The sequence below is a fragment of the Solanum dulcamara genome, chromosome 10 (genome assembly GCF_947179165.1).
Source record: "Solanum dulcamara chromosome 10, daSolDulc1.2, whole genome shotgun sequence".
Lineage (NCBI taxonomy): Eukaryota > Viridiplantae > Streptophyta > Magnoliopsida > Solanales > Solanaceae > Solanum > Solanum dulcamara.
Genome location: NC_077246.1, coordinates 35,678,657 through 35,702,514, shown reverse-complemented (window position 1 = coordinate 35,702,514; position 23,858 = coordinate 35,678,657). Strand labels below are relative to the sequence as shown.

The 23,858-nt window shown below is 37.7% G+C and overlaps 2 protein-coding genes across 3 annotated transcripts; both read left to right on the top strand.

Moving 5' to 3' along the window:
- Window positions 1-2,974: 2,974 nt before the first annotated feature.
- LOC129870034 (uncharacterized) lies at window positions 2,975-21,981 on the top strand. Of its 2 annotated transcripts, none has more exons than XM_055944611.1 (7): window positions 2,975-3,204; window positions 3,370-3,399; window positions 9,402-9,503; window positions 20,415-20,541; window positions 20,767-21,049; window positions 21,163-21,217; window positions 21,793-21,981. In XM_055944611.1, the coding sequence occupies exons 1-7, from the start codon at window positions 3,094-3,096 to the stop codon at window positions 21,889-21,891; spliced, it is 807 nt and encodes a 268-aa protein (XP_055800586.1). In that variant the 5' UTR covers window positions 2,975-3,093; the 3' UTR covers window positions 21,892-21,981. The 2 variants fall into 2 exon arrangements, with proteins under 2 accessions (XP_055800586.1, XP_055800587.1); XM_055944612.1 differs by having other exon boundaries at window positions 2,977-3,204; window positions 9,414-9,503.
- Window positions 14,492-17,251, top strand: LOC129870033 (uncharacterized). Its single transcript, XM_055944610.1, has 3 exons — window positions 14,492-16,376; window positions 16,457-16,575; window positions 16,667-17,251. Exons 1-3 carry the CDS (start codon window positions 15,992-15,994, stop codon window positions 17,102-17,104), a joined length of 942 nt encoding a protein of 313 aa, XP_055800585.1. The 5' UTR covers window positions 14,492-15,991; the 3' UTR covers window positions 17,105-17,251.
- Window positions 21,982-23,858: the final 1,877 nt, after the last annotated feature.

The window sequence follows — 23,858 nt, the reverse complement described above, 5'->3', positions numbered from 1 at the left end:
TTATTTAAAAGTGAGTACAAGTCATGAGTTGCATCCAGAATCTATAAATGAAACTATGTCTAACTCATATCACATATAGTTTCACTTACATTAAGCCATTTCAAGAGAAGGGACGGATAAGCTTCACGTGTAATACTTTTCGTCATGTAGAAGACTTACAAGATCATAACTCAGCTATCGCAGGAGTTCTAGCATCAAGAAGTGAATAAGATTTACGAACCATACTCGGAGTTCTATGAATGGAATTATCCCCACATTACATCTACCATCCACTTATGGCTAAGACATGCCAAGAGAAGAGAAGAGTTAAGCCTTACATACCCTCTGCTTTTCATCATCTAGGAGACAGTGAGAGACACTAACTCAATTAGCATAGGAGCTCTCACTTCAAGAAGTAGGTAGGAGTCGTGAATCATATTTGGAGATTCATGAGTATATTTGTCCCCACATTTCATATACATATCATACTTACGTCAGAAACATGCTAAGAGAAAGGTGGATAGCCTCACATACTTAGAAGGTTTGAGGGCCCTAGTTTAATTACTGTAAGAGTGCTTTCATCAAGGAGTAAATAAGAACTGTGAATTACGCTTGACATTTTATGAGTAGATTTACCCTCAAGCTCATATCATTCATTACTTAACTTGAAGACATGCCAAAAGAAAAGAAGAGATAAGTTTTACATACCTCTTATCGATTGCTTTTAACCCGGCTTGTCTCATTGTCCTCCGAACCTATTTAACACGAAAGTAATACGAATATTAATAACCTTTAAATTTCCAACTTCTAAATCCACAACCAAGCATCCATAAGCATCAATTCCTTATTTGCCTTTCTCGACTAGTCTCGACTAGTCTATTAGTTAGTTAAGAAGTTAACGGAGCATCTTCTCTATAACTCGCCCTATCCAAACTTCCAATTACATCTTCAATTAGTACAACCAACCAAAAATAACAATCAGCAGCCAACACACAATTATACCACTTCAACATTACACAAAACAAGTCCCAAACAGCCTATTCAAAACTATGACTCCAAAATACAATTTTCAATCTTTATTTCATAAAATCTTCACCACACGAAATGGGGTGTCACGTGGCTGCAACCAGAAGCACTTATACCCATATTTAGACGTGTTTTCATCCCTTCAACACTACAAAATAATTCCTAATACGACACTACAATAACAACGATACTAGTTATATTTTAAGCCACTAGAATACGTCAAAATAGTCCCTATACGACCTGCACCTTCCTTCAGCCGTAACGTCCATATTTTCATGTCTCCAACTCATGTTTACACACCCATAACATGCTTAAAACTTTACCAAAATGTGGGGGAAGAGAATCAAGCCATACCTTAACAAACGGCTTCCCAAGCTTGCTGAAAATTAACTTTGGAAACTCCTTGACGCGGCTGAACTTTGGTGGCTGTTTGCAGCCCTACCTTGCTGCGGTAACTATCAATTTCCGTTGTTAAACACCCCCACTTAGTTGAGGAATACCTTAGATAATTAATTCACGGAGAAAAATTGGAGGGCTTACCTTAAAGTAGCCATGGCCGACGCCCCTCTTTCTTGCTCCCTAGGTTTTCTCTCTTTTTTTTGTTCAATTTTGCTGAAGTTTAAGGTGTATACAACATGTAACACCTATATATATATGCATCCTTAGGAGGTGCCACGTGGCAGCCCCCTAGGGAGCCACCTCAATCATGTCTCCAATCCTTGGCTGCCATGTGGCAGCGTGGGGTCCACCCCAAGCAGGTGAGTCACCTACTTGCTTCAAGTAGGTGCATCACCTACTTGCTTCGAGTAGGTGTGTCGTCTCTTTATTTCTCTTCCGTGGGTTCGTAATCTCGTTTCACTTTAAGAGCCTATGTATTCCTTGCTACTTAAGCTCGACGTGTACTCAAGTAGCTTAGTTATATAAGACGTCCAAGTCGGTGGCTTGCGCGAGTAAGTCGAGTCCTACGACCCATTACTTTGCCTCCAACTCCTTCCGGATTCTCATAACTCTATTTTCAACCTTCACTATTATGGGGCATCACATCCTCCCTTTCTTAGAGTTATTTGGTAACGTTATAGATAATGTGGATGACATGATAGCTTTAGAGAAGCTAAACCATGTACCAAAAGTGCGGGGCATAACAAATTATGCCAGGATAATCCCAGAACTAGGGTTGTGGAAACCATGACGACTTAACTAGATAGTCAAACATAGAATTGATATTTGTGATTTGTGATGTGCTGGCATTTGACAGCACATCCGAAGCATTTAACAAGGAATAAATCCTAGTTCTTAAGCAACAATAGGGTATTTTAATAGTATTCTACTGTGTTAAGGCAAGAAATCAGCGAAAATGGATAAGAAGGTAAGACAAAGCAAAGAGCTGCAAAATGGAGACCTGACGACAGGTATGAAAGACCGTCACACTCACGATGGGTCGTCAACCCCATCGTCAAGCTCAAACAGAAGAGGGGCAGAAGTTGATAGTTATGACGGTAGATCTGACGAACCGTCGCATCTCTGGCGGGTCGTCATTTTCACCGTCGGACTTAAACAGAAGTGAAGCCAAAAGGAAGAGTTATGACGGTAAATCTGACGGACCGTCACACCTTTGACACCCAAGTAGATGCAACCCAATTTTTTTTTTTGACTTATAAGCTGTTTTCAACCTATAAGTTGCTTAAAATAAATTAATCCAAACAAATTCAATTATTTATTAGGGCTTATTTTAAGCACAAAATGACTTTAAGTTGACCAGTTAAATACTAAAATAAGCTGAAAATAGCTTATAAGTAACTTATAAGTCAATCCAAATGGCTCTAAGTTGGTAAGTTAAATACTCAAAAAAAGCTAAAATAACTTATAAATAATTTATAAGCCAATCCAAAAACCAACCAAACACTCAAAAAAGTAAAAAACAACTTATAAGTCAATTCAAACACGGTCTAAATGTGTTAGAGAAAACCTGAGAAGTAGCAGGTCAGCCCATATGTTAAAGCAAGGGAAGGAGCGCAACATTTTTGGTAGAGGCAGGCGTGTTTTCTTTCGTGAGGCTTGTTTGTTTCTTGTTTACATGAATTTCCGGGAATGAATAGGGCCGCGTTAATCAGGTCTCAGGTCAATCCTATTTACCTAAGGGCCTCTCCTTTTCATTCTTCCCCAATCTTGGAACGCAGGAGACGCACACATTGGGATTCTGTTAGTCTCTCTCTTCTATGTGCAACAAGTTTGTATTGCAAACAACAAGGCAATTGTTGCACACCTACTTCATTAATGCTTTCTCGATTTTCATTTTTGCTAAATAGAAATACCTATTCTAAATTTTCATCAAGTTTGCTCATTTTCCTTTTCCTTGTTATGCAGGGAAAAAGTGCTTCTAAAGGCACATCAAGGGTAAATATGCTATATTCCTTCAATAACATCTTTGATTTACTTTTTCCTTGATAATTTCGAAACAAAAATTTGCCCTTTCCTTCATATTATTACATTTAATGTTGCAAAATAGGTATCTCCCTTTGGATTGGTTAATGAGCTTACCTTGTTGTTTTAATTTTTATTTCTTCTTGACATGAAATTCAGCAGAGTTTAACACAATAAACTAGCAAAAGCTTGTGCATTTTTAAATAAATTGGTAAAAACTTAGAAATATACTGTAAATAAAAAATTTAAAAGAAAAAGAAATCGAGAATGCTTAATTTCCGTCCTAACTTGTTAGTTTTTCATGCATCACACAGACTCTTAAATAGTTAAACATTCCATGGTTAGCATGGCTGGTTACTTGAGCATTTTGTGTATCTGAATTTTGGAGTCATCTCTGATTCATATTTAACGTTGGAACTGTTGAACTATTAATAATTTACAATAAATCACTTGATTTATGTCTTTTCTTGTCATTGTACAACAACATACCCCTATGTTATCCTGCAAGTGTGGTTTGGGGAGGTTAGTGTGTACACAAATTTACCCCTACCTTGTGAAGGTAGAAAGACTATTTCGGATATAGTTTCTACTCAACTAGCGCATATCAAAAACCAAGTATGTAAAGAAAATACAATGGTGAAGAAGTCATATTGAAAAACAACGGAGAAGTGAACAATAAACAACAAATAATAAGATAACGACGCAAAGGAAACAACAAGTAATACTAAAATCGAAGAATAAGTTAATAGGAGAGTAATAATAACAACATTGATAAGGAATCTAGACAATGCTCGACTACCTACTGACTTTCTACCCTAATACTCAATCTCAAAATCTTTCTATATAGGTTCATGTCCTTGATAAGCTACAAGTGTGTCATGTCTTTTCTAATCATCTTTCCCCAAAACTTCTTCAACTATCTCTACCTCTCTTCATGCCTACCATAGTCAACCTGTCACACCTTCTCACCAGGGAATATCTGCATCTCTTCACATGCCCGAGCCATCTCAATCTCACATCCCTCATCTTGTCACCACAGAGGCCACTCCTACCTTATCTTATCTCAGATATCTTTGTTCCTAATCCTTTCTCTTCTATTATGCCCACACATCCATCTCAACCTTTTTATTTCCGCTACTTTTATATTCTAGAAGTATGAATTCTTGACCGGCCAACATTCTGCCCCATACAACATAGTTGGTCATTGTACAATATAGTAAACGTGAGTTATCCTATCTTTTGTAGTAATTGGTTGTGTTAAATCCAAACGTGAAATACATTTATCAAATAGTTAATGATCAAGTTGAAGGGGAACAAGTCTAGTTTGATGGATGAAGTGAATGACGTGAAACTCTAATCATAGTTTATCGTATTAAACCTATGTGCAACCAATCCATGCATACATATTTTCATCAAACTATACCAATGTCAAAATGCATAATAAAGGTCTTCTTAGCAGTGTTCTATCTACATGATTTTTGCTACCGAGTAGCTTTCGTAATCGTCCTAGTACACCAAACCTAAAAATCAGCTACATGACTTAAAACTTTCTTTTGTACTAGACCAAAAAGAATGGCAATAATACTCTGCCCTGTGCTTGCGTTGACTGTTGGCTTTAGGAAACATAGTTTTCAGGGTGAGGTTTACCTAAGTCTAATAAGAGCCTGTTTGGATGGACTTATTTTAAGTAACTTATAAGTTGAAAACTGCTTATAAGTTAAAAAAAAGTAGGTGCAGCCTAACTTATTTTTTCGACTTAAAAGTTGTTTTCAACTTATAAGCTGCTTAAAATAAGTCCATCCAAACAAACTCAATTATTTATTGAGGCTTATTTTAAGCACAAAATGACTTTAAGTTGACTAGCCAAACACTCAAAAAAGTTGAAAACAACTTATAAGTAACTTATAAGCCAATCCAAATGGGTTCTAAATCTTTGGGCTGTTGTCTTAATGGAAGTATAGGCTTTGAGTTGATTGGAACTCATTGATTGAAAATGATAGTGTGTTTATGGATGTCAAACGACAGATCTGTGGGAAAAAATGTGCTCATGTTGTGATAAAACTATGTAACATGGGCTCATTTTGCTGGGATCGCAGAGTTTCAGCCTATATGATGCCCTTTTTCTGGGTGTATAGAAGCTAGAAAGATTTTCCAGTAGTATCGACCATTTACCCCACTTCCCTCCTTGGTGCTGAGTGATTTTGCTTATGTTAGTTAAACATGTTCATGGTTTGGTTTGGGTCGGTTTTTGGTTAAAACTAAAATCAAACCAATTTAGTTGGGTTTTTGGTTAATAAAACCAAACCAAATATAATTCATATTCATCTTCGGGTGTAAGAAACATAATGGTATTTCACTCTTTTCATTTTTTCCTACAATTAAAAAAGAATTTTTCATCCTTTTCCAACTTATAATCTGTTATTAACGTTTTATTGTAGTAGCTATAATTTTCTTGGATTATGGAGAAAATGTCTTAAGATATATTAGCTTTAATCAAGTGAATAAAGTTGATAAGAAATACATAAAGATATATAGGCATCTCATATTTAATTCTTTGTATAAATGAGTTATGATTCACGACTTTGTTTTAAGAAATGAGTTTAAGGTGTAAAGTTCATTAGCCTATTACAACAACAACAACAACCCAGTGAAATCCCACAACGTGGGGTCTGGAGAGGGTAAAGTGTACGCTGACCTGACTCCTACCAAGGTAGGACGGCTGTTTCCGAGAGACCCTCGGCTCAATAAAAGCATAGAAGAAGTCAGATACGACAGGAAGTACAAAGCAATATGAGAAAAACAAATAACGTAACATAGATAGAATAGAATACTGAAAGTACAAAGAGTAATAACTAATAACAGAAATCATAGCACAAAAAATTTATAGTGTGCTAATGCGCCTACTAATAAGGCAGAATAACGAGACTTTGTATTAGCCTTCTACCCTAATATGGGCCCTCCACACCCTCCTATCTAAGGTCATGTCCTTGGTTAGCTGTAACTGCGTCATATCCTGTCTAATCACCTCTCCCCAATACTTCTTCGGTCTACCCCTACCTCTTCTGAAACCATCCATCGCCAACCTCTCACACCTCCGCATTGGGACATCTGTGTCTCTCCTCTTCACATGCCCAAACCATCTCAGTCGCACTTCCCGCATCTTATTTTCCACCGAGGCCACTCCTACCTTGTCCCGAATAGCCTCATTTCTAATCCTGTCGCTCCTGGTATGCCCACACATCCATCTCAACATTCTCATCTCGGCAACTTTCATCTTTTGAACGTGAGAGACCTTAACTGGCCAACACTCGGCCCCATATAACATAGCCGGTCTAACCACCACTTTATAGAACTTGCCCTTAAGATGTGGTGGCACCTTCTTGTCACATAGCAAACCAGAAGCGAGCCTTCATTTCATCCACCCTGCCCCAATACGATGTGTGACATCGTCATCAATCTCCCCGCTGCCTTGCATTATAGACCCAAGGTACTTGACACTACTTTTCTTTTGGATGGCCTGGTCATCAAGCCTAACTTCCGTGGCAACCTCCTGAGGTGTCTCACTGAACTTGCACTCTAAGTACTCTGTCTTGGTCCTACTCAGTTTAAACCCTTTAGACTCCAAGGTATGTCTCCAATCCTCTAGCTTAGCGTTAACTCCGCTACGAGTCTCATCGATCAGGACTATGTCGTCCGTGAAAAGCATACACCATGGCACCTCACCTTGAATTTGTCGCGTCAATCCATCCATCACCAAGGCAAATAAAAACGGACTAAGAGCTGATCCTTGATGCAACCCTATCACAACTGGGAAGTGCTCTGAGTCCCCTCCTACTGTCCTTACCCTGGTTTTGGCACCCTTATACATATCCTTGATCACCTTAATATACTCTATAGGTACACCTTTAGCCTCCAAACATCTCCATAGTATCTCTCGTGGAACTTTATCATAAGTCTTTTCTAGGTCAATGAATACCATATGCAAGTCCCTCTTCCTCTCCCTATACTGCTCCATCAATCTCCTCATAAGATGGATGACTTCTGTTGTTGAGCGCCCCGGCATAAATCCGAACTGGTTCTCTAAAATAGACACGCCTCTCCTCACCCTCATCTCCACCACTCTTTCCCACACTTTCATAGTATGACTTAGAAGCTTGATACCTCTATAGTTGTTGCAGCTCTGGATATCCTCTTGTTTTTGTATAGAGGGATCATTACACTCGACCTCCATTCTTCGGGCATCGTTGCTGTGTTGAAGATGACATTAAATAACCTAGTCAGCCACGCCAAACCTACCGAACTCGCGCTCTTCCAAAATTTCCCAGGGATCTCATCAGGTCCGGTTGCTCTTCCCTAGTGCATCCTATGCACAACACTCTTAACCTCTTCGACCGTAATATTGCTGCAATACCTAAGATCGTGACGCCTCCCTGTATGGTCCAAATCTCCCAACACGAAGTCTCTGTCCCCTTCGTCATTCAGTAATTTATGGAAGTATGACTGCCATCTCTCTTTAATGAGGGTCTCATCTACCAATATTTTTCCATGCTCGTCCTTAATGCACTTTACTTGATCCACATCGCGTGCTCTTCTCTCCCGCGCCCTGGCTAGCCTGAACAATTTCCTATCCCCTCCTTTCTCTTCTAGTTTAGCATAAAGGCGTTCAAAAGCTGCCGTTTTTGCCATCGAAAGTGCCTCCTTCGCCTCCTTCCTCGCTATCTTATAAAGTTCCTTATTCGTCCACTTCTCCACCTCATCCGTGCTTTCTATCAACTTCGCATACGCCAACTTCTTTGCTTCCATCTTCCCTTGCACTTCTCCATTCCACCACCAGTCCCCTCGATGCCGACTATGACTACCTGTCTAGACTCCTAACACTTCCCTTGCTACAACCCTAATACAACTAGCCGTCCTATCCCACATACTGGTCGCATCCCCACTACTATCCCATGCCCCCATGTCCTTCAATTTCTCTCCCATCTCCAGGGCACTAGCTGTGGTCAAATTCCCCCATCTGATCCTAGGTCGGTCATCCCCGACCCTTTTCTTCCTAGTCATCTTGATCCCTAAATCCATCACCAAGAGTTTGTGTCGGGTTGTAAGATTGTCTTTCGGAATGACCTTATTTATAAAAATTAATATGTTGTACTCCCTTTGTTTGTTTGGTTTTGACTTGTCACGGAGTTTAAGAAAGTAAAAAAGATTCTTGAATTTTGTGGTCTTAAACTAAAGATATGTAGAATGTACCAAAATGTCCTTCATTATTAGAGGCTTAAACATAGCACATGGAAAATTGAAATTAAAGAGGTGTGAAAAAAGGAAAGAGACATTCTTTTTGAAACGGACTAAAAAGGAAAGTAAGACAAACAAATTAAAATGGAGGGAGTGCATATATAATTATAAAAATTGTGTATATAATTTATTGGTTGGTTTGATTTTTCTTTGCTTTGTTTTTAATAAAACCAAATTAAGTATTATCGATTTCTTGTAACATAAATTCAAACAGAGACAACCAAATAAAAATTAGTTTATTTAATCAGTTTGGTTCGATTTTCGGTTCGCATCAGCTTACAGTTTTTAACTACACCATGAACACCCCAGTCTTATTCTATAGATTTTATGAAGTCAGACCGAATCTTCCCGTGATTGCAGTGTGGTTAAATTTATATATTGCTATATGGGAGTAGCAAAAATTAATGGTTCTGATACAATAAAACTAGTCCTTGGTCCCAAACTAGTTTGGTGTGTTACACTAATTTTCAATATCCATTCCGTTCCATTCAAATACTCAATAATCTGTCTTCTAAAACAAGTTTCTTGCAATTTCTTTTTCAACTTTTTTCAAGTCTTTTAAGACAAGTAAAAGTCACATTTCTGATAAGCATACAAAATCCTACTCGGCCAGCATTCTATTTTAGTTTACAGTGATGCTTCATTTTATGATGGTCTAGGTAAATTGTTATATTGATTGCCAGATATTGTTGCAGAAATCAATCTTCTCCAGAAGATATAGGAAGCTTAACTCAAGGCAGGCACTGTTTGAGAGTGTCAATGGATTTGCTGAGCAGTTTTTTCAGGTCATTCATGACCCAAAATAGATTATTTATTGCTCAATTCACGTTCCTTTAGAATGATTCTAGTGGTATAATTTTTTTTCCAACTTTTCTAATTTATGGAATGGTCATTGGAACTTTTTATATGCTAAAATATATTCTTGTGTGCACTTTGTGAGTGTCTATGGAAGGTTTATTTGGAGGGGAAACAGGAAAGCCCAAGCCAGATAGAGAACAGTTATTGAGTTCGGCAGTTTAAAAGATGATTCTCTGCAAGGAAACTGTTATAAGTTTGACAATGGCTTGGGTTGGATTTATGGGAATTTGACACTTAGCATAGGCCAGATCATGTTTACCCTTGGGTCACTTTTCAAATGGTCAGTAAGAAATGCTTCTGTGATAAATATCTTCATGTCTACAATTAAATCATGTACTTATTGAGCTACTAAGATTTCTCATTCAAGATCCAATTGGTCCCAAAAAATTGGATCTTCAAGGTAACACTATAAATTAACAATAGCATATATCAAAGCTTAGTCCTAGCTCAAAGACTTATGTAATACCAAATGTCCTAAGAATTCCTGAACTTATGTACTAGAAAAGAGTCTGTAGCAAATCTAAGGAATGTGAAAATAATTGCAAAGATTAGAATATACTATGATTAGTCCAGATTGTGTTAGAATATCTTGGCTTGGTTGTCGGATACATCAGGTTATCGTGGAATACTTTTACTCGGCTTAGAACACACCCAAATAGCAGATGTGTATTTAGCTAGTTGAACGAATCAGCAACTTCATTGAATAACTACTATTTCTAATTGAAAAAATGAACTCTTAACAGAATGGAGACTATTTATTATAATTACTCCAGTTTGATCATTAGAATTTGGAATATTGAAGAATGATTACTTTAAGTGGGATGGATGAGGGGTTGGGACAGGTAATTCATTTAGTTGACTAGGAAGGTATGATAAGGGTGGCTTCGTATTTGAACAGTTAGTACCTGCTGTTTGAACTGTGGATCAGCTCTTGAATGATTTGTCAGTTCAATGTGTTTTGCATTTGCACTCTTTATCTCTCTTATGAATGCACCGCCAGAATGAACTAAGGAAGTGTTAGATGACCTTGAGAACCACATTGGTCTGAAGTTGTATTGTAATTGAATTTTCTTTTTGTTGATATCTAGCTTGGGAATGCCCCAACAAAGGTTTTCCTTGCTGATCAATATAAGCAGCAACATGAGTCCTTACTGGAAGATTTCTTAACACTAAGGAGGGAACATGCACCGCAACCCTCTCGTTATTAGTAGGGGTTCCTAAGTTTACATTAATATGCCTTTCACCGTTACTTGACCCTTATTATGACAGGTGTCGTTTGTATTGTTTGGTACAAGGTTGACCATAGCTTTATGCCTGATCCCTCCATTTTTTGCCCTTTATTTAACTACGAAAGCAGTTTTGTGGTGAATTCTAGAATCGTGGATGCTTCCAAAAAATTGTCTCATTCTTTGCTAGAGGTGCAGGCAAATACACCGTTAAGCCTCTTATAAAGGACCATCATATATCTGAGCTAGTTATCTATTATTCATCTGGAAACTGGCAGTAGAAAGATGAAAAAGGGATCAGTTGTGTCTTTTTCTGGACCTCCCAGTTGGAAAACACTGGGAAGACATAAGAACTTATCGAATATGTAAGCAGAAAATAGAAAACATTACCATCTTATCCTCTTGACTTACTTTGCATGACTAGATGTTTGGTAGAGACATTGAGGCTTGTTTGATAGTTGGGAAAGACTGTTGTCCTGCTCCTTGGGTAATGGGTATATCATTAGTGAATAAAGCTGAGGTCTTTTATTTGAACATGAACAGTGCAAGACGACTTTTGAGGGCCAAATTCTGCGATTTTCTTGATATGGAATTGAAATGTTATTGTTTAATGATTTCCATTCAGTGTTATTGCTAACATTGAGTAAATTTAGTAGTTCTTGCAATGAAGGTTCTTCTTTTCCAGTAACACTTTTTTCTCGTGTTACTGACAACATTATTCCCTTTCCTAGAAAGAATGCTTTGAGTTTAAAAGCTTGGAAATTTTTGGCCTTATCAAGTTGCTGCTTACATTGCATTCAGTTTTTTAAGCCTGAATCACTAGACTATGACTTTTTAAGGGATGTTTTACTAAAGAATTATGTTGACACAATTACTTAATTTAAAGGGAAAAGGGCCAAAAATGCCGCTCTACTTTCGTCCATTAGCTAAATTTGTCCCTAGTTATACTATAGGGCCAAATATGCCCCTGCCCTTACCAAAGTATGCAAAAATACCCCTAATTCTGGATGGAATCCCCCAATAAAACAAAGATGCCCGATTTCCCCTAAGTAATCCACTACCCTATTTTAACCCAACTCGACCCACTAAACTAAATAACCCATATCGAATTAAGCAAAAATACCCGGAGTTCCTCACATTCATTCCCCTCTGAAAGAACTAATTTTTTTTTTTTTGAGAATTAGTATTGTTGTATTCTTCATCATTAAGGAATGCTGACCACCTCCAAAAGGTTGCAAGGTAGTAAGGTTAAACTTTCAAGCTTTACAGAGCATGTAAGAAATCTATCAGCTCATCTACTAACTCTATACAGTTTCCTTTACACCAAGAGAAAAAAGGCACTAAACAATTTCATTTCACATCATGAGTGGACTTGATCTTGTCTTCAAAACATCTTCCATTCCTATCTTTCCATACTGTCCACCATATATATGAGGGTATTATCCTCCACCATTTTTTCTGACTCTTGCTACCTCTTCTTCTCATCCAGCAGCTCATCAAATCTGCAGTATGTTCAGGCATTGTCCATTCAGTCTTTGTAAGACTGAGAAACAGGTTCCACAGTTGCGTAGTGAACTTGCAATGCAAAAAAAGATGGCTGTTTGTCTCCCCAGTTTCATTGCACAAAAAACATCTTGTCACTACTACACTCCCCTTCTTTTGTAGAACCTCATGTGTAAGGCATGCTCTCAGCACCACTAACCAGGTGAAACATTTAATCTTGGGGGGAGCTATGCTTTTCCTGATTCCAGATGTTTGTGGATTCTCCTTACATCGCGCTGTTATCTTTCTTGTACATTTTATTCACAGAGAAAATTCCATCCCTTGAATGTCTCCATCTCAATGTATCTGATTGAACAGTAGTGCCTGGAAAGTTCACCACTTCACACAAAAGAGTTGTCGACCTATCTATCTCCCAGTCATATAAATATCTTCTAAAATTTAGATTCCTCCCTTGGTTTGACCAGCTCTCAAAGATGGTTGCTTCCGATTACTACTAAGCATCATAAGGTTAGGGAAAGCTCCCTGCAAAGAGGCTTGCCCAATCCATATATCCTTCCAAAATAGGGTCTTGGTACCATTTCCAACCCTGACACAGGAGTTGCCCTGTAGTTTTTGCCATAGTGATCTGATTGTCCTCCAAACCCCCATCCCATAAGTGGAGTTCACCTCATTGGAGCACCATGGACTAGAATTGCCAAACTTGTGGGATATGGCTTCCTTATAGTAGATTCTTCTGCACTAAATCTCCATAGCCATTTCATCAGTAGACTGTTATTCTGGATTCTCAAGTTTCTGATATCAAGACCCGCTTGGTCTTTACTTTGCTGCACCACCTCCCATTTGACCAGATTGTAGCATCCCCTTTCCTTGTTACCTTTCCATAGGAAGTCTCTCCTCAGTTTGTCTAGTCCCTCAATTACACATGCAGGTATAGGCAGTAGGGACATCACATAGGTAGGGAGAGAGTCCATCACTGAATTGATTAGTGTGACCCTTCCTCCTAGTGAAAGATACTGTGCTTTCCATTGAGTTAACCTCTTCTCAACTTTCTCCAGAATGCTGTCCCAAACTTCCACTTCCTTGTGTTTCCTGCCTAAAGGCATCCCTAGGTACACTGTGGGCATAGAACTAACATCACACCCAAGAATGCTAGCAAAGGTCTGAATGTTAGACAGTTCTTTGATAGGATAGATATTGCTCTCCCTCCAGTTCACTCTTAAACTAGATACAACTTCAAACACTTCTAGCAAGACTCTAATGTAGCAGACTTGTTCCACTTTAGGTTCACAAAATAGAACAGTATCATCTGCATATAGCAAGTGGCAAATCTCCAGATCCCCTCTCCCACCTTCTCCTATGTTGAAACTCCTCAGCCATTTTTTCTGTAGTGCTATCCTTATCATACTACTAAGACCTTCCATGGCTAAAATAAACAGGAAAGGGGACAGAAAATGGAGAACTTAACAGTTTTGATACAGAAGTCTTATCATTTCAACCATTTGTCCCCAAAACCCATATGTTTGAGAGTGTTTAGAAGATAGCCCCAATTAACATGATCATAGGCTTTTTCAATGTCCAATTTGCACGTCAGGCCAACCACTTCTCCTCAATGTTGTGAAAAAGCGCCGAAGCGCTTGCTTTAAGCGTGAAGCAAAGCGAGGTGAGGCATTAGTGCTTCAACACCGTGAAGCGAAGCGATTTCAGAAAAGCATGCGCTTCATGGGAGAAGCGAGAAGCACGCTTCATCTAGAAGCGAGAAAAAAGCTCGCTGTTTTGGAAAAAGCGGCACTAGGGTTTTATTTAAAAAAAAATTTGTAAAACTTACAATTAATTGTTCCAAGCTGCTGTGACTTCTTCTTCAACTTCGACAGTTCAACTTCGACAGTTCAACCAGGTTTGTTTTTCTTCTTCTCTTCTTCTCTTTCTATTTCTATTTTTATTTCCATTCGGCAGTTCTGCCGTCTGCGCAACTGCTGCGATGTTCTTCTCTTCATCTCTTCTTCTCTTCTTCTTTTTCTATTTCTATTTAGCAGTTCTGCGCAACTGCTGTGAAGATAAAAAATTATTTTTTCAAGTTTTATTCAACAGTTTGGCCCTTTTTTTTGAAGATAAAGCATATGCTCTGTTTTTTTTCCACATAGTCTGGCTGCTTTATTATTTTTTTTAAATTTTGCTGCAGCTGCTCTGTTATTGTTTTGACAATTTGACTTGTGTGACTGAATTTTTATTCTATTTTTTCTTTGTAGTAAGTTGTATTTTCTTAATGGCACAAAAAAGGGATCCAGCTTGGGCATATGGAATTGCCATGGGAAGTAACACAAAAATCAAATGTGTTTTTTGTGATATGACATATAATGGCGGAATATTTTGTCACAAGAAGCATCTTATTGGTGGTTATAAAGATGTTAAGTGTGTCCAAAGGTCCCGAATAGTGTGAAGGAAGAAATAAAAGAGTATTTTACGAAAAAAAAGAATTTAAAACTCAAATGAATCCTGAAGCATCCATGGTTAATCTTGTTGATGATGATGTAATGGATGATGAAGTTGAAGTGAATATGCCAATGGGGCCTCCCTCAAAAAAGAAACCTTCAACTAGTGAAAGTGGGTCATCCACCGCTAGCAATGTCAAAGGTCCTCTTAATCTCTATTTCTCCCAAAAACCAAATAAAAAGAGAAAAGGTGGACCTATTGATCTAAAGGCTTCTAGCAAGATTTTACGGGATCGTGCTGTATCTGCTTTTGCTAGGTGGATGTATGATGCAGGATTGCCTTTCAATTGTGTTAACTACACCGAAAGTTTTGGTGAATTCATTGAGGCAGTAGGCCAATATGGCCCTGTAATGAAGCCCCCCACCTATCATGAGGTAAGAGTTTCTTGTTTAAAAAAAGAGGTGGAAAAGACAAACAAAATTGTAGAAGATCACAAGGTTCAATGGAAAACATATGGTTGTTCCATTATGATGGATAAATGGACAGCAAGGAATGCGAAAATATCATCAATGTTTTGGTGAATTCTTCAAAAGGGAGTGTGTTCCTTGATTCTCATGATGCTAGTGACTCTTCTATTGATTCTAATAAGATGTTTAACTTGTTTGAGAAGACTATCTTGAAAATAGGCAAGGAAAATGTGGTACAAGTTGTGACTGATAATGCAAGTGAGAACAAAAAAGCGGGTGACATGTTGAAGGGAGTGTTCCCGCATATTTTCTGGACTCCTTGTGCTGCTCACTGTATCAACTTGACGTTTGGTGACATTTTCAAAGAGGCCCCGTATTCTACAGGTGAACTTGAGTCTTGATATTTAATGTTCTTTTTTAATCTTCATGTTAGTTTTCTTACTTATTAACTATTAAATTTTTTTGAATATTTTTTGGTAAGGCTCTTAAGATACATTCTTATATCAGTCAAAGGGCACTGTTGTTGAATATGATGAGGAGATACACAAAGCAAAGAAACTTGGTAAAACCTGCTAAGACAAGATTCGCAATAGCTTTTTTGACATTGCATAGTTTTTATATGCAAAAGAAAAATCTGAGAACCTTGTTTATGTCCACTGAATGGAATGAAAGTGTCTATGCAAAGGAAACTCTTGGGAAAGAAGTTGCGAGACACATCATAGTCCATATTTTTGGAATGACACTGTTCAAGCACTTAGAGTTGGTGGTCCTTTAGTTAATGTACTTCGTATGGTGGATGGGGAGAAAAAACCACCAATGAGCTACATTTATGAAGCCATGGATAGGGACAAAGAAAGTATTGAAAAAGCATTCATTTATGATGAAAGGAAATATATGAATGTTTTCAAAATCATTGATGCAAGGTGGACGGATCAACTTCATCAACCTTTACATGCAGCTGGACATATTTTGAACCCGGGGCTCTATTATAAAAATAATGAGATGAAGACTTTAACTGAAGAAGTGTGGTTGGGATATCATGCATGTGTTGAGAGGATGATCCTAGATAAAACTTTGCAAGACAAAATAGGGGATGAGCTTGGTGTGTACATGAAAGTTGATGGGCTACTTGAAATTGAGTCGGCCATTAGAGCTAGAACCTTAAGGTCACTAGGTGAGCATTTCAACATTTAACTGTTAGAGCTTTAATTTTTAAGTTATTACATATTAACTTTTAAAATAATTCTTCTACAGTTGAATGGTGGATGCAATATGGTCATAATGTCCCAAACTTGCAACAATTTGCTATTAGAGTGCAAAGTTTAACTTGTAGCTCATCCGGTTGCGAGAGAAATTGGAGTGTGTATGAACATGTGAGAACCTATATTACGTTATTACTAAATTAAATGGTATCTTAATTGTCCAAAGTCCTCCCATTAATTACTTTCTACGAATTCTATGCAGATTCATACTAAAAAGAGAAACAGGCTTGAGTTAAAACGCCTGAATGATCTAGTGTTCATCAAATATAATAGAACATTGGTACGTCGCTACAATGCTCGCAATACCATTGATCCAATTTTGTTGGATAATATTGATGATGCAAATGAATGGTTAACTGGAGCACTCCAAAATCATGAAGATGAAGAAGTATATGAAGGAGAAGGTCTCACTTATGGTGATGTTGCTACGGCTAGTGGTGTGGAGGAGAATATTTATGGTTTTAGGGGGAGTACTTTAAGGGGAAAGGAAAAAAGAGTAGCTACAGGTTCAAGTTCATATTCAAATAGAAGTAGAACTCTTGTTGAGGAGTCCTCCGATGAGGAAGAAGATGAGGACCAAGTAGAAGTAGAACCCTTGTTGATGGCAATTCAAGAGTTTGAGGATCTTGTTGAAGAATAGGATTTTGCTCTCTTTGTGATTTGGTTATGCATTTGCTTTATATGTTGTTACTTATGAGGATTATTGACTATCTAGTTACTTTTTAATCTAAGTCTTTTGAGTTCTTGATTATTTATCTATGCATATTTTATATTTTATATTTATATACTAAATAGCGTTTTTTCTGAAAAAAGCATGCGTTTTGCTTCACGCTTCTGTGAAGCGATCCGCCGCCGCTTTTTTCCGCTTCTCGCTTCTCAAAACACTGCTTCTCCTCTAGATCTTGAGTCTATGCATTCATTTGCAATTAAAGCTGCATCCATAATTTGTCTCCCTTTTATAAAAGCTATTTGGTGTTTGTTTACCAGACTGTCCATTACTCTCTTCATTCTTGTGTTAGAACTTTGGCAATTATCTCATACACCCCAGAGATCAAGCTAATAGGCCTAAAGACTCTTAACACTACTGCTTCTGCCTTCTTTGGAATAAGGGCCACAAAGGTGGCATTAATACTCCTTTTAAACACACGGTGTTCATGAAAATAATGCAATGTTCCCATGATGTCCTCCTTGACCAGCTTCCAAAATGTCTGAAAAAAGTTTATTGTGAAGCCATCTGGGCCTGGAGCCTTGTCAATTGCAGAAGACTTGATGCTCTTCCACACTTCCTCCTCAAAACTTCTCTGTAACCACTCTTGATCTTCAGCAAAGATCACTCTTATTCCTTGGAGATTGAGATCAAGTCTCCACCCTTGTGTTTCCTTGTAATGGTTCTGGTAGAAACTTTGAATTGCATTTTTAATTGCAGGCATTTCAGTGATGGATTGTCCTCCTCCTTCCAATGCATCAATGGAGTTGTACCTTTTATGAGCATTTGCCATTTTGTGGAAAAACTTGGTGTTCTTGTCCCCATCCTTCAGCCATTGAACTCTTGACCTCTGTCTCCATGCAATTTCCTCCTTTTTTTCTATTTCTTCAAATTCCATAGCTCAGTGAGTTTTCTGGACTTACTCATCATCAGTGAGGCTCCTGTTCTCCTGTATTGCTTCCCAAGATTTCAACTATTGTAGGATCACTTCTTTTTTCTATTTCCCGTCTCCCCTGTTACTTCTACTCCACTGCACCAGTTCCTTCTTAAGGAGTTATAATTCCCCTGTTAGGGAAGGACAACCACCATGCCTTTGATTTTCTCTTTGAATCCTTCTACCTCTAGCCGCCAATTTTCAAATTTGAAGTAGGTCTTCTTGTAATTCCAGTCTCCCCATGTTATAAGAATAGGATTATGATCTGGAGTCCGTTTGGATGGGCTTAAAAAAAGTAACTTTTATGTATGAAGTGCTTTTAGAACTTTGAAGTGCTGAAAGTTATTTTTATAAATAAGCAGTTGAGTGTTTGGATAAAAGTGCTTATGTTGAAAATAAGTGTTTGAATTTTAGGGTTAAAAGAATAAAAAGGGTAGTTTGGGAATTTATTTAAAATATAAGAGATATAAAAGTAATTTCCATGGTCAAACAAAATGGCTAAGCACTTAGGAAAAAAAAGTTAGAAATCCTAACTTTTCATTTTTGACTGACTTTGAGAACTTTATGGCTTAAAGTTAGCATTAGACAAACACGTCCAAAAGCTAAAAAGAGGCTTTAAGTTGGTTTTGACCGACTTAAAGCCCATCCAAACGGGCTCCTGATCCTATTCTACGTAACAAAGACTGCTTGACCAGTAGAAAAGAGTCTTCCCAGTCAGCTGAGTATAGGAATCTGTCAATCCTGGAGGCACTGGTATGATTCTCCCCCCTCCTCAAAGTGTATGATCCTCCAAATCACCACTTTCATGAAAAGTTCTATCCCCACTTGGTTGTTCAACAACCCTACTTTTTTTCGACTTTTCAAATCTTGCCGGTGCTTCTACCAATATCGGTAAAGTGAGCCTCCATTCCCCATCCTTGACTACAACCGACGTCGGAATATTTTCCGGTGGTCCTTTTACTTTAATTCGAGCCCATCTCAAATGATTTTTGAGCTCCGTCTCCTCTTCCATCTCCAACCATCCCCCACACTTCTCCCCAATTTCCTTCATCACCCCTGTTGACCAAAGTTGGAGTGCCAGACCTAAAACCCTTATCCAATACCAGTTAAAACTGGTACTGATTGGGCTTGCCCCAGATGTAGGTGTCCACCAGTAAAGCTTGAGTGTGCTTCCATGCTTTCTCCAAGAGCCTTTGATGACATGCTCCGCATCCTTCACACTTTGGAACTCAAACAGAAATTGAATCCTGTTCATATCAAAAACTTGGATGTCAATGCTGCAGTCGATTGAAGATTGTTGATGCTCATGCTGTTTAAAATACCTCTTAAACACGGATTAGACTCCATAACATAAACAAAGAGTAATAAATTTGAGTGTCATGAACTTGCTCCACCCTTAAATGGATAAACTCTACATTAATGATCAGTTTATGGTCGAAACCTTAGTTGTTTACAGCTTCTCTTTTTGCATCCAAGTAGAGCATTCTGGTTGTAGCAAAAAGCTGGAAGAGATAATTGTTGTATCCCATTATGCGGGAGTCCAATTTTGATACTTCTTACTGCTCGAGTCTTTCTTCTCCTGAAAATCTATCCTCCCACTCATTTGATAAAAAATACATCTGCGCTACATTAGGGGTTTGTGATGGAGGTCTTGGCAATGCACATGAACAAAGATTGCTATTACCACCCTGGGTATTGCGGGATACCGAAATTTCATTGCCCGAACTTCCTATATCGATGTGCTTTTAGCCTGAGTTATGCAGTGCAGCCATTCTTCATTATGTTCTTGTATGTGGAATTCATAAACAAAGTAATCCACTATAACCTTACCCTCTGTTGTTTTCCAAAAAGGAACAATGGTTTTTGAGATGTGATTCTTCAGCTTCTGGCTTATGGAGTCCTGTGTGTTATTGTTCATCTTCACTCCCTTTTCAGTTTTATCGGAAGGAAAATTCAAGAGATTAATATAATTGGGGTTTAATTTGATATGTGTTATTTAGTTTAGTGGGTCGAGTCAGGATAAAAAGAGAGGAGTTGGTTATTTAGGGGAAATAGGGTATTTTTGTTTGATTTGGGGGATTTAATACAAAATAGGGGCATTTTTGCATACTTTAGTAACAACAGGGGCATATTTGACCCTATAGTATAACTAGGGACAAACTTAGCTGATGGATGGAAGTATAGGACCATTTTTGAACCCTTTTCCCTAATTTAAATTCTGGACTTTGAAGCCTACAGAGTAGTCCATCCTATTTAATTCTTAGCTGTAAAGAAACTATTCCACTATAACATTGTTTTTCAGAATTTCAGAGCTGGCAGCATGACTGTGATGAATATGACCCATCTTCAAGCCGAGACAGTTCATGGTTTAGACGAGATTTCAGGGCCAGTGGACAAAAAGGGGGAAGATCAAGGAACAAGGGACAACATCAACAGAGTAAGTGCACCTTTTGTAGTGTAATGCAGTATATAGTTTCTGGAGAACTTCACCATTGTTGGAGTTTGATCTTGTAAAATACAACCATCTTTAGCTCCAAAGTGTCATGTAAAGAGCCTAATTCTCTTTCTGTGTGTATGTTGTTTGACAAACCAGGCCATTTAGCTATTAGCCTGTGCCTTTTGAATATTAAGCAATAGCTGATTTTCAACAACTCATTTTCAGGAGGGTTTCAATTCTTGGAGGATGATGATATCGAGATAGAGACCTTCTTCCGTTCAGCATTTGGTGGAAACAGATACTACTACTGGTCATTTATTAATGAAGAACCACAATGGAGGAACTCATCAAACTACTCTAACAATCATCGATGGAATTGGAGGCATCAATACTCCGACTATGATGAGTCAACAGGCTCTGACAATTCAGAGTCAGATTTGAGTTCAGAGCGTCTGACTCTTGGATTGAATGCACTTGGCCCTTTGAATCTGGAAGACGTTAAGAATGCGTGGGTGTTTAATGAATTGCCAGCTAGAAAAATTACTTTCTGATGTGCTTTGATATCCTTATTTTGTAAAAGTAATGTCTATATCACTGATTGCACATGCTTTACATTTGCAGATATCGTGTGTGCGCACTGAAATGGCATCCTGACCGCCACCAAGGCTCATCTAAGGTATATCTCATTACTATTACATTTTTGGTTGGATGTTTTCCCTTTTCCACCTGCATCCACTCCACTCGGCTTTTTCCTAAGGCGCATACAGCACATGTTTTCCCTTTTTCATGCACGAAATATGTTCAATCCTATGCTTAGCTCCATGAGCTCACACCTATGGTTGATATGCTCCTTTAGCATTTTGAGGGACTGGCTTGGAAGAATCTATCTTGTGTCTCTTGGTCTGTTGTCATGCTTCATTCATTAGGTCTTAGGATCAGCTATTTCATCTGAATGATTGGCCGAGCTCCTAGTGCTGGTTAATATATTTTCCCTTGGATTATACTGACATTTGCATGCACTATCAAGTTCATGCATCAGATGTCAATTCACACATATATACAGAAGAGAAACAAGATAAGGAACCAAACATTCTATTCCAAATCAATATTCCGTAGCTGTAGCTTCTGCTCAGCTTATTATTGCTTCACTTTTCTCATATAACTCAGATAGGTTTATGGTATTCAAGCCTATCTTTGTCTGTTTCTCTGTAATCCAACTATATTAGATAACAAGTTTTGATTAATTGACAGGTTGTTGCAGAAGAGAAGTTCAAGGCCTGCAGTGCAGCATATCAATGTTTGTGTGATAAACTGGGATTTAGTAATGGAGCAGATAGTGACACATCCTAGATTATTGAATGATGATTACTAAATAGTCTCCTAGAGGACGTGAGATATACTAACCTATCAATAAAAGAGGCCCTTTAATTATATTTGAAATGGGGGAATTGTAGTAGTTTAGTTGGCTGACTATCTGAATTCCTACCTTATTGCTTGTAATCCCCTCCCCAGTTCCCCCTCCCCTTCCCCTATCTCCAATTTTAAAAAATAAAAATAAAATAATTATTATATTTGAAATGGTACTTGCACAAGTAGGAAGCTATGCTAGGTTCGATTATTTGGAAGCATTCACAAAGTGTTCTTAGTAGAGTTCTTTTTGCCATGATTCAAGTGGAAGCATTCACAAAGTGTTCGTAGTAGAGTTCTTTTTGCCATGATTCAAGTGTAGCCAAAGGATTTGTTAACATTATACAAGATAGCTTCAGTACTATCCAACTTATTGTTAGTACTACAGATTTTACTATTGCTACTACCAACTTTTATTAAGCTTTTACAAAAGTTAAGATTACAAAAGAAGATAGTGATTTTCCATGGCTTGAAATTGCAGCTGGATTGATAGCTCTTGTTTGTAAAGCACTCTGTTGATCTGCCTTCATGAGATCTAACAAAAAGGAGGCTGCTCAAATTCTAATGCCATTGCTAGTCAGTTCTGTACCAAAATGTGCTAGTTGATCAACAGCTAGGTTATGCTCCATGTACGTATGATTTACTAGTGGATTAAGCAGTTGGCCTAGGAGATACCTGCATTCTGCAAATATAAGAGAGACATTGCGGTTTAGTTGGTTAAGAACATCCGTTGCATCAATGTTTATGTGCAGATGGCGGACATTTCTCATAGTTGCTAATTAAAGACCTTCTTGTAGAGCCTAGTTCAGCTTCTGCTGCACTGGAGCACTTCACTTCTCCTGCAAAGCCTACAATCCGTTGTACATTGGAGTTTCTTATAACTAGCCCAATTCCATTGTCCACTATACTCAATAATTATCAGTTATCCTGACATATTGTGGTTGGTTTTGTCCCTCATCTGGGATAAAATAATTTTAGAGACCATTCTCTAGGTTTAATTTGGTAACACTGACTTCCTTTATGATTTTTAATATCACATTTATCTTTTTTATTTTGATTTTTATAACAATTCTTTTAACTTATTTACCATCAATATTACCTTTTTATTTATAATTTGACTATTTTACCCTTTTCTAATATTAAACTTTTTAAATTAATTAATTTTATCAAAATATCTTATTTAATAATTTTCAAGAATAAAACAATAGAAATCAGCGCACAGTTAATGGCTCGAGACAATCAAAATCAAATTAAACTTCAATGGTGTTGTAAAGTCAACTTAAAATAATTAATATAGTATATATCAAAAAATGAAGGCAGGAACAATAAAGAGAAAAAAGAAGTCAAAAGTTGAGAGTTTTTCTTATTTCTTTCAAATAATTTTTCAAGTCTTTCAAGGGTTTTCAGGTTATCATCCATCACCCATAATATCCCTATTTATACTATTACAAAGGATAGTTGTAAAGCTGCCTAAACGTGATATTACCTTTTAACAATTTGTGAAAGATTATGGTAGTGTGGGCTATCAATAAGAAGATAGTGAACGTGTGGATATTACTACACAATGAAGATGGGACGTGGTGGGAGATAATGTGCAATAGTGGTGATTTATTTCTAGAACAGTGGACATCCACTTTAATTAATTTCATAACAAATGGGATTTAATTACAATTTCAATTCATATGAAACCCAAAGATAGTTTGTAATTCAAAATTTCAAAAGCATAAACCTAATGGTGTTGTCTAATGATCGATAAAGTGGGTTGAGCATCATGAGGTCTCAGGTTCAAATTTTAATATAGACAAAAATAACAGGTCCTTCCATCTATCCCGATCTTGGGGGACAGAGCTATGTCACCACCCGATTTCTTGAGTCATTATAGCACCTACTATAACCCACTAGCAGGCAAG

Coding starts and splice junctions, on each gene's coding strand:
- LOC129870033 (XM_055944610.1), top strand. CDS start 15,992: ATGGTGGATGGGGAGAAAAAACCACCAATGAGCTACATTTATGAAGCC. Junction 16,377..16,456: donor TAGAACCTTAAGGTCACTAG/GTGAGCATTTCA, acceptor ATTCTTCTACAG/TTGAATGGTGGATGCAATAT. Junction 16,576..16,666: donor ATTGGAGTGTGTATGAACAT/GTGAGAACCTAT, acceptor AATTCTATGCAG/ATTCATACTAAAAAGAGAAA.
- LOC129870034 (XM_055944611.1), top strand. CDS start 3,094: ATGAATAGGGCCGCGTTAATCAGGTCTCAGGTCAATCCTATTTACCTA. Junction 3,400..9,401: donor CTTCTAAAGGCACATCAAGG/GTAAATATGCTA, acceptor ATTGATTGCCAG/ATATTGTTGCAGAAATCAAT. Junction 21,050..21,162: donor CTGGAAGACGTTAAGAATGC/GTGGGTGTTTAA, acceptor TTACATTTGCAG/ATATCGTGTGTGCGCACTGA.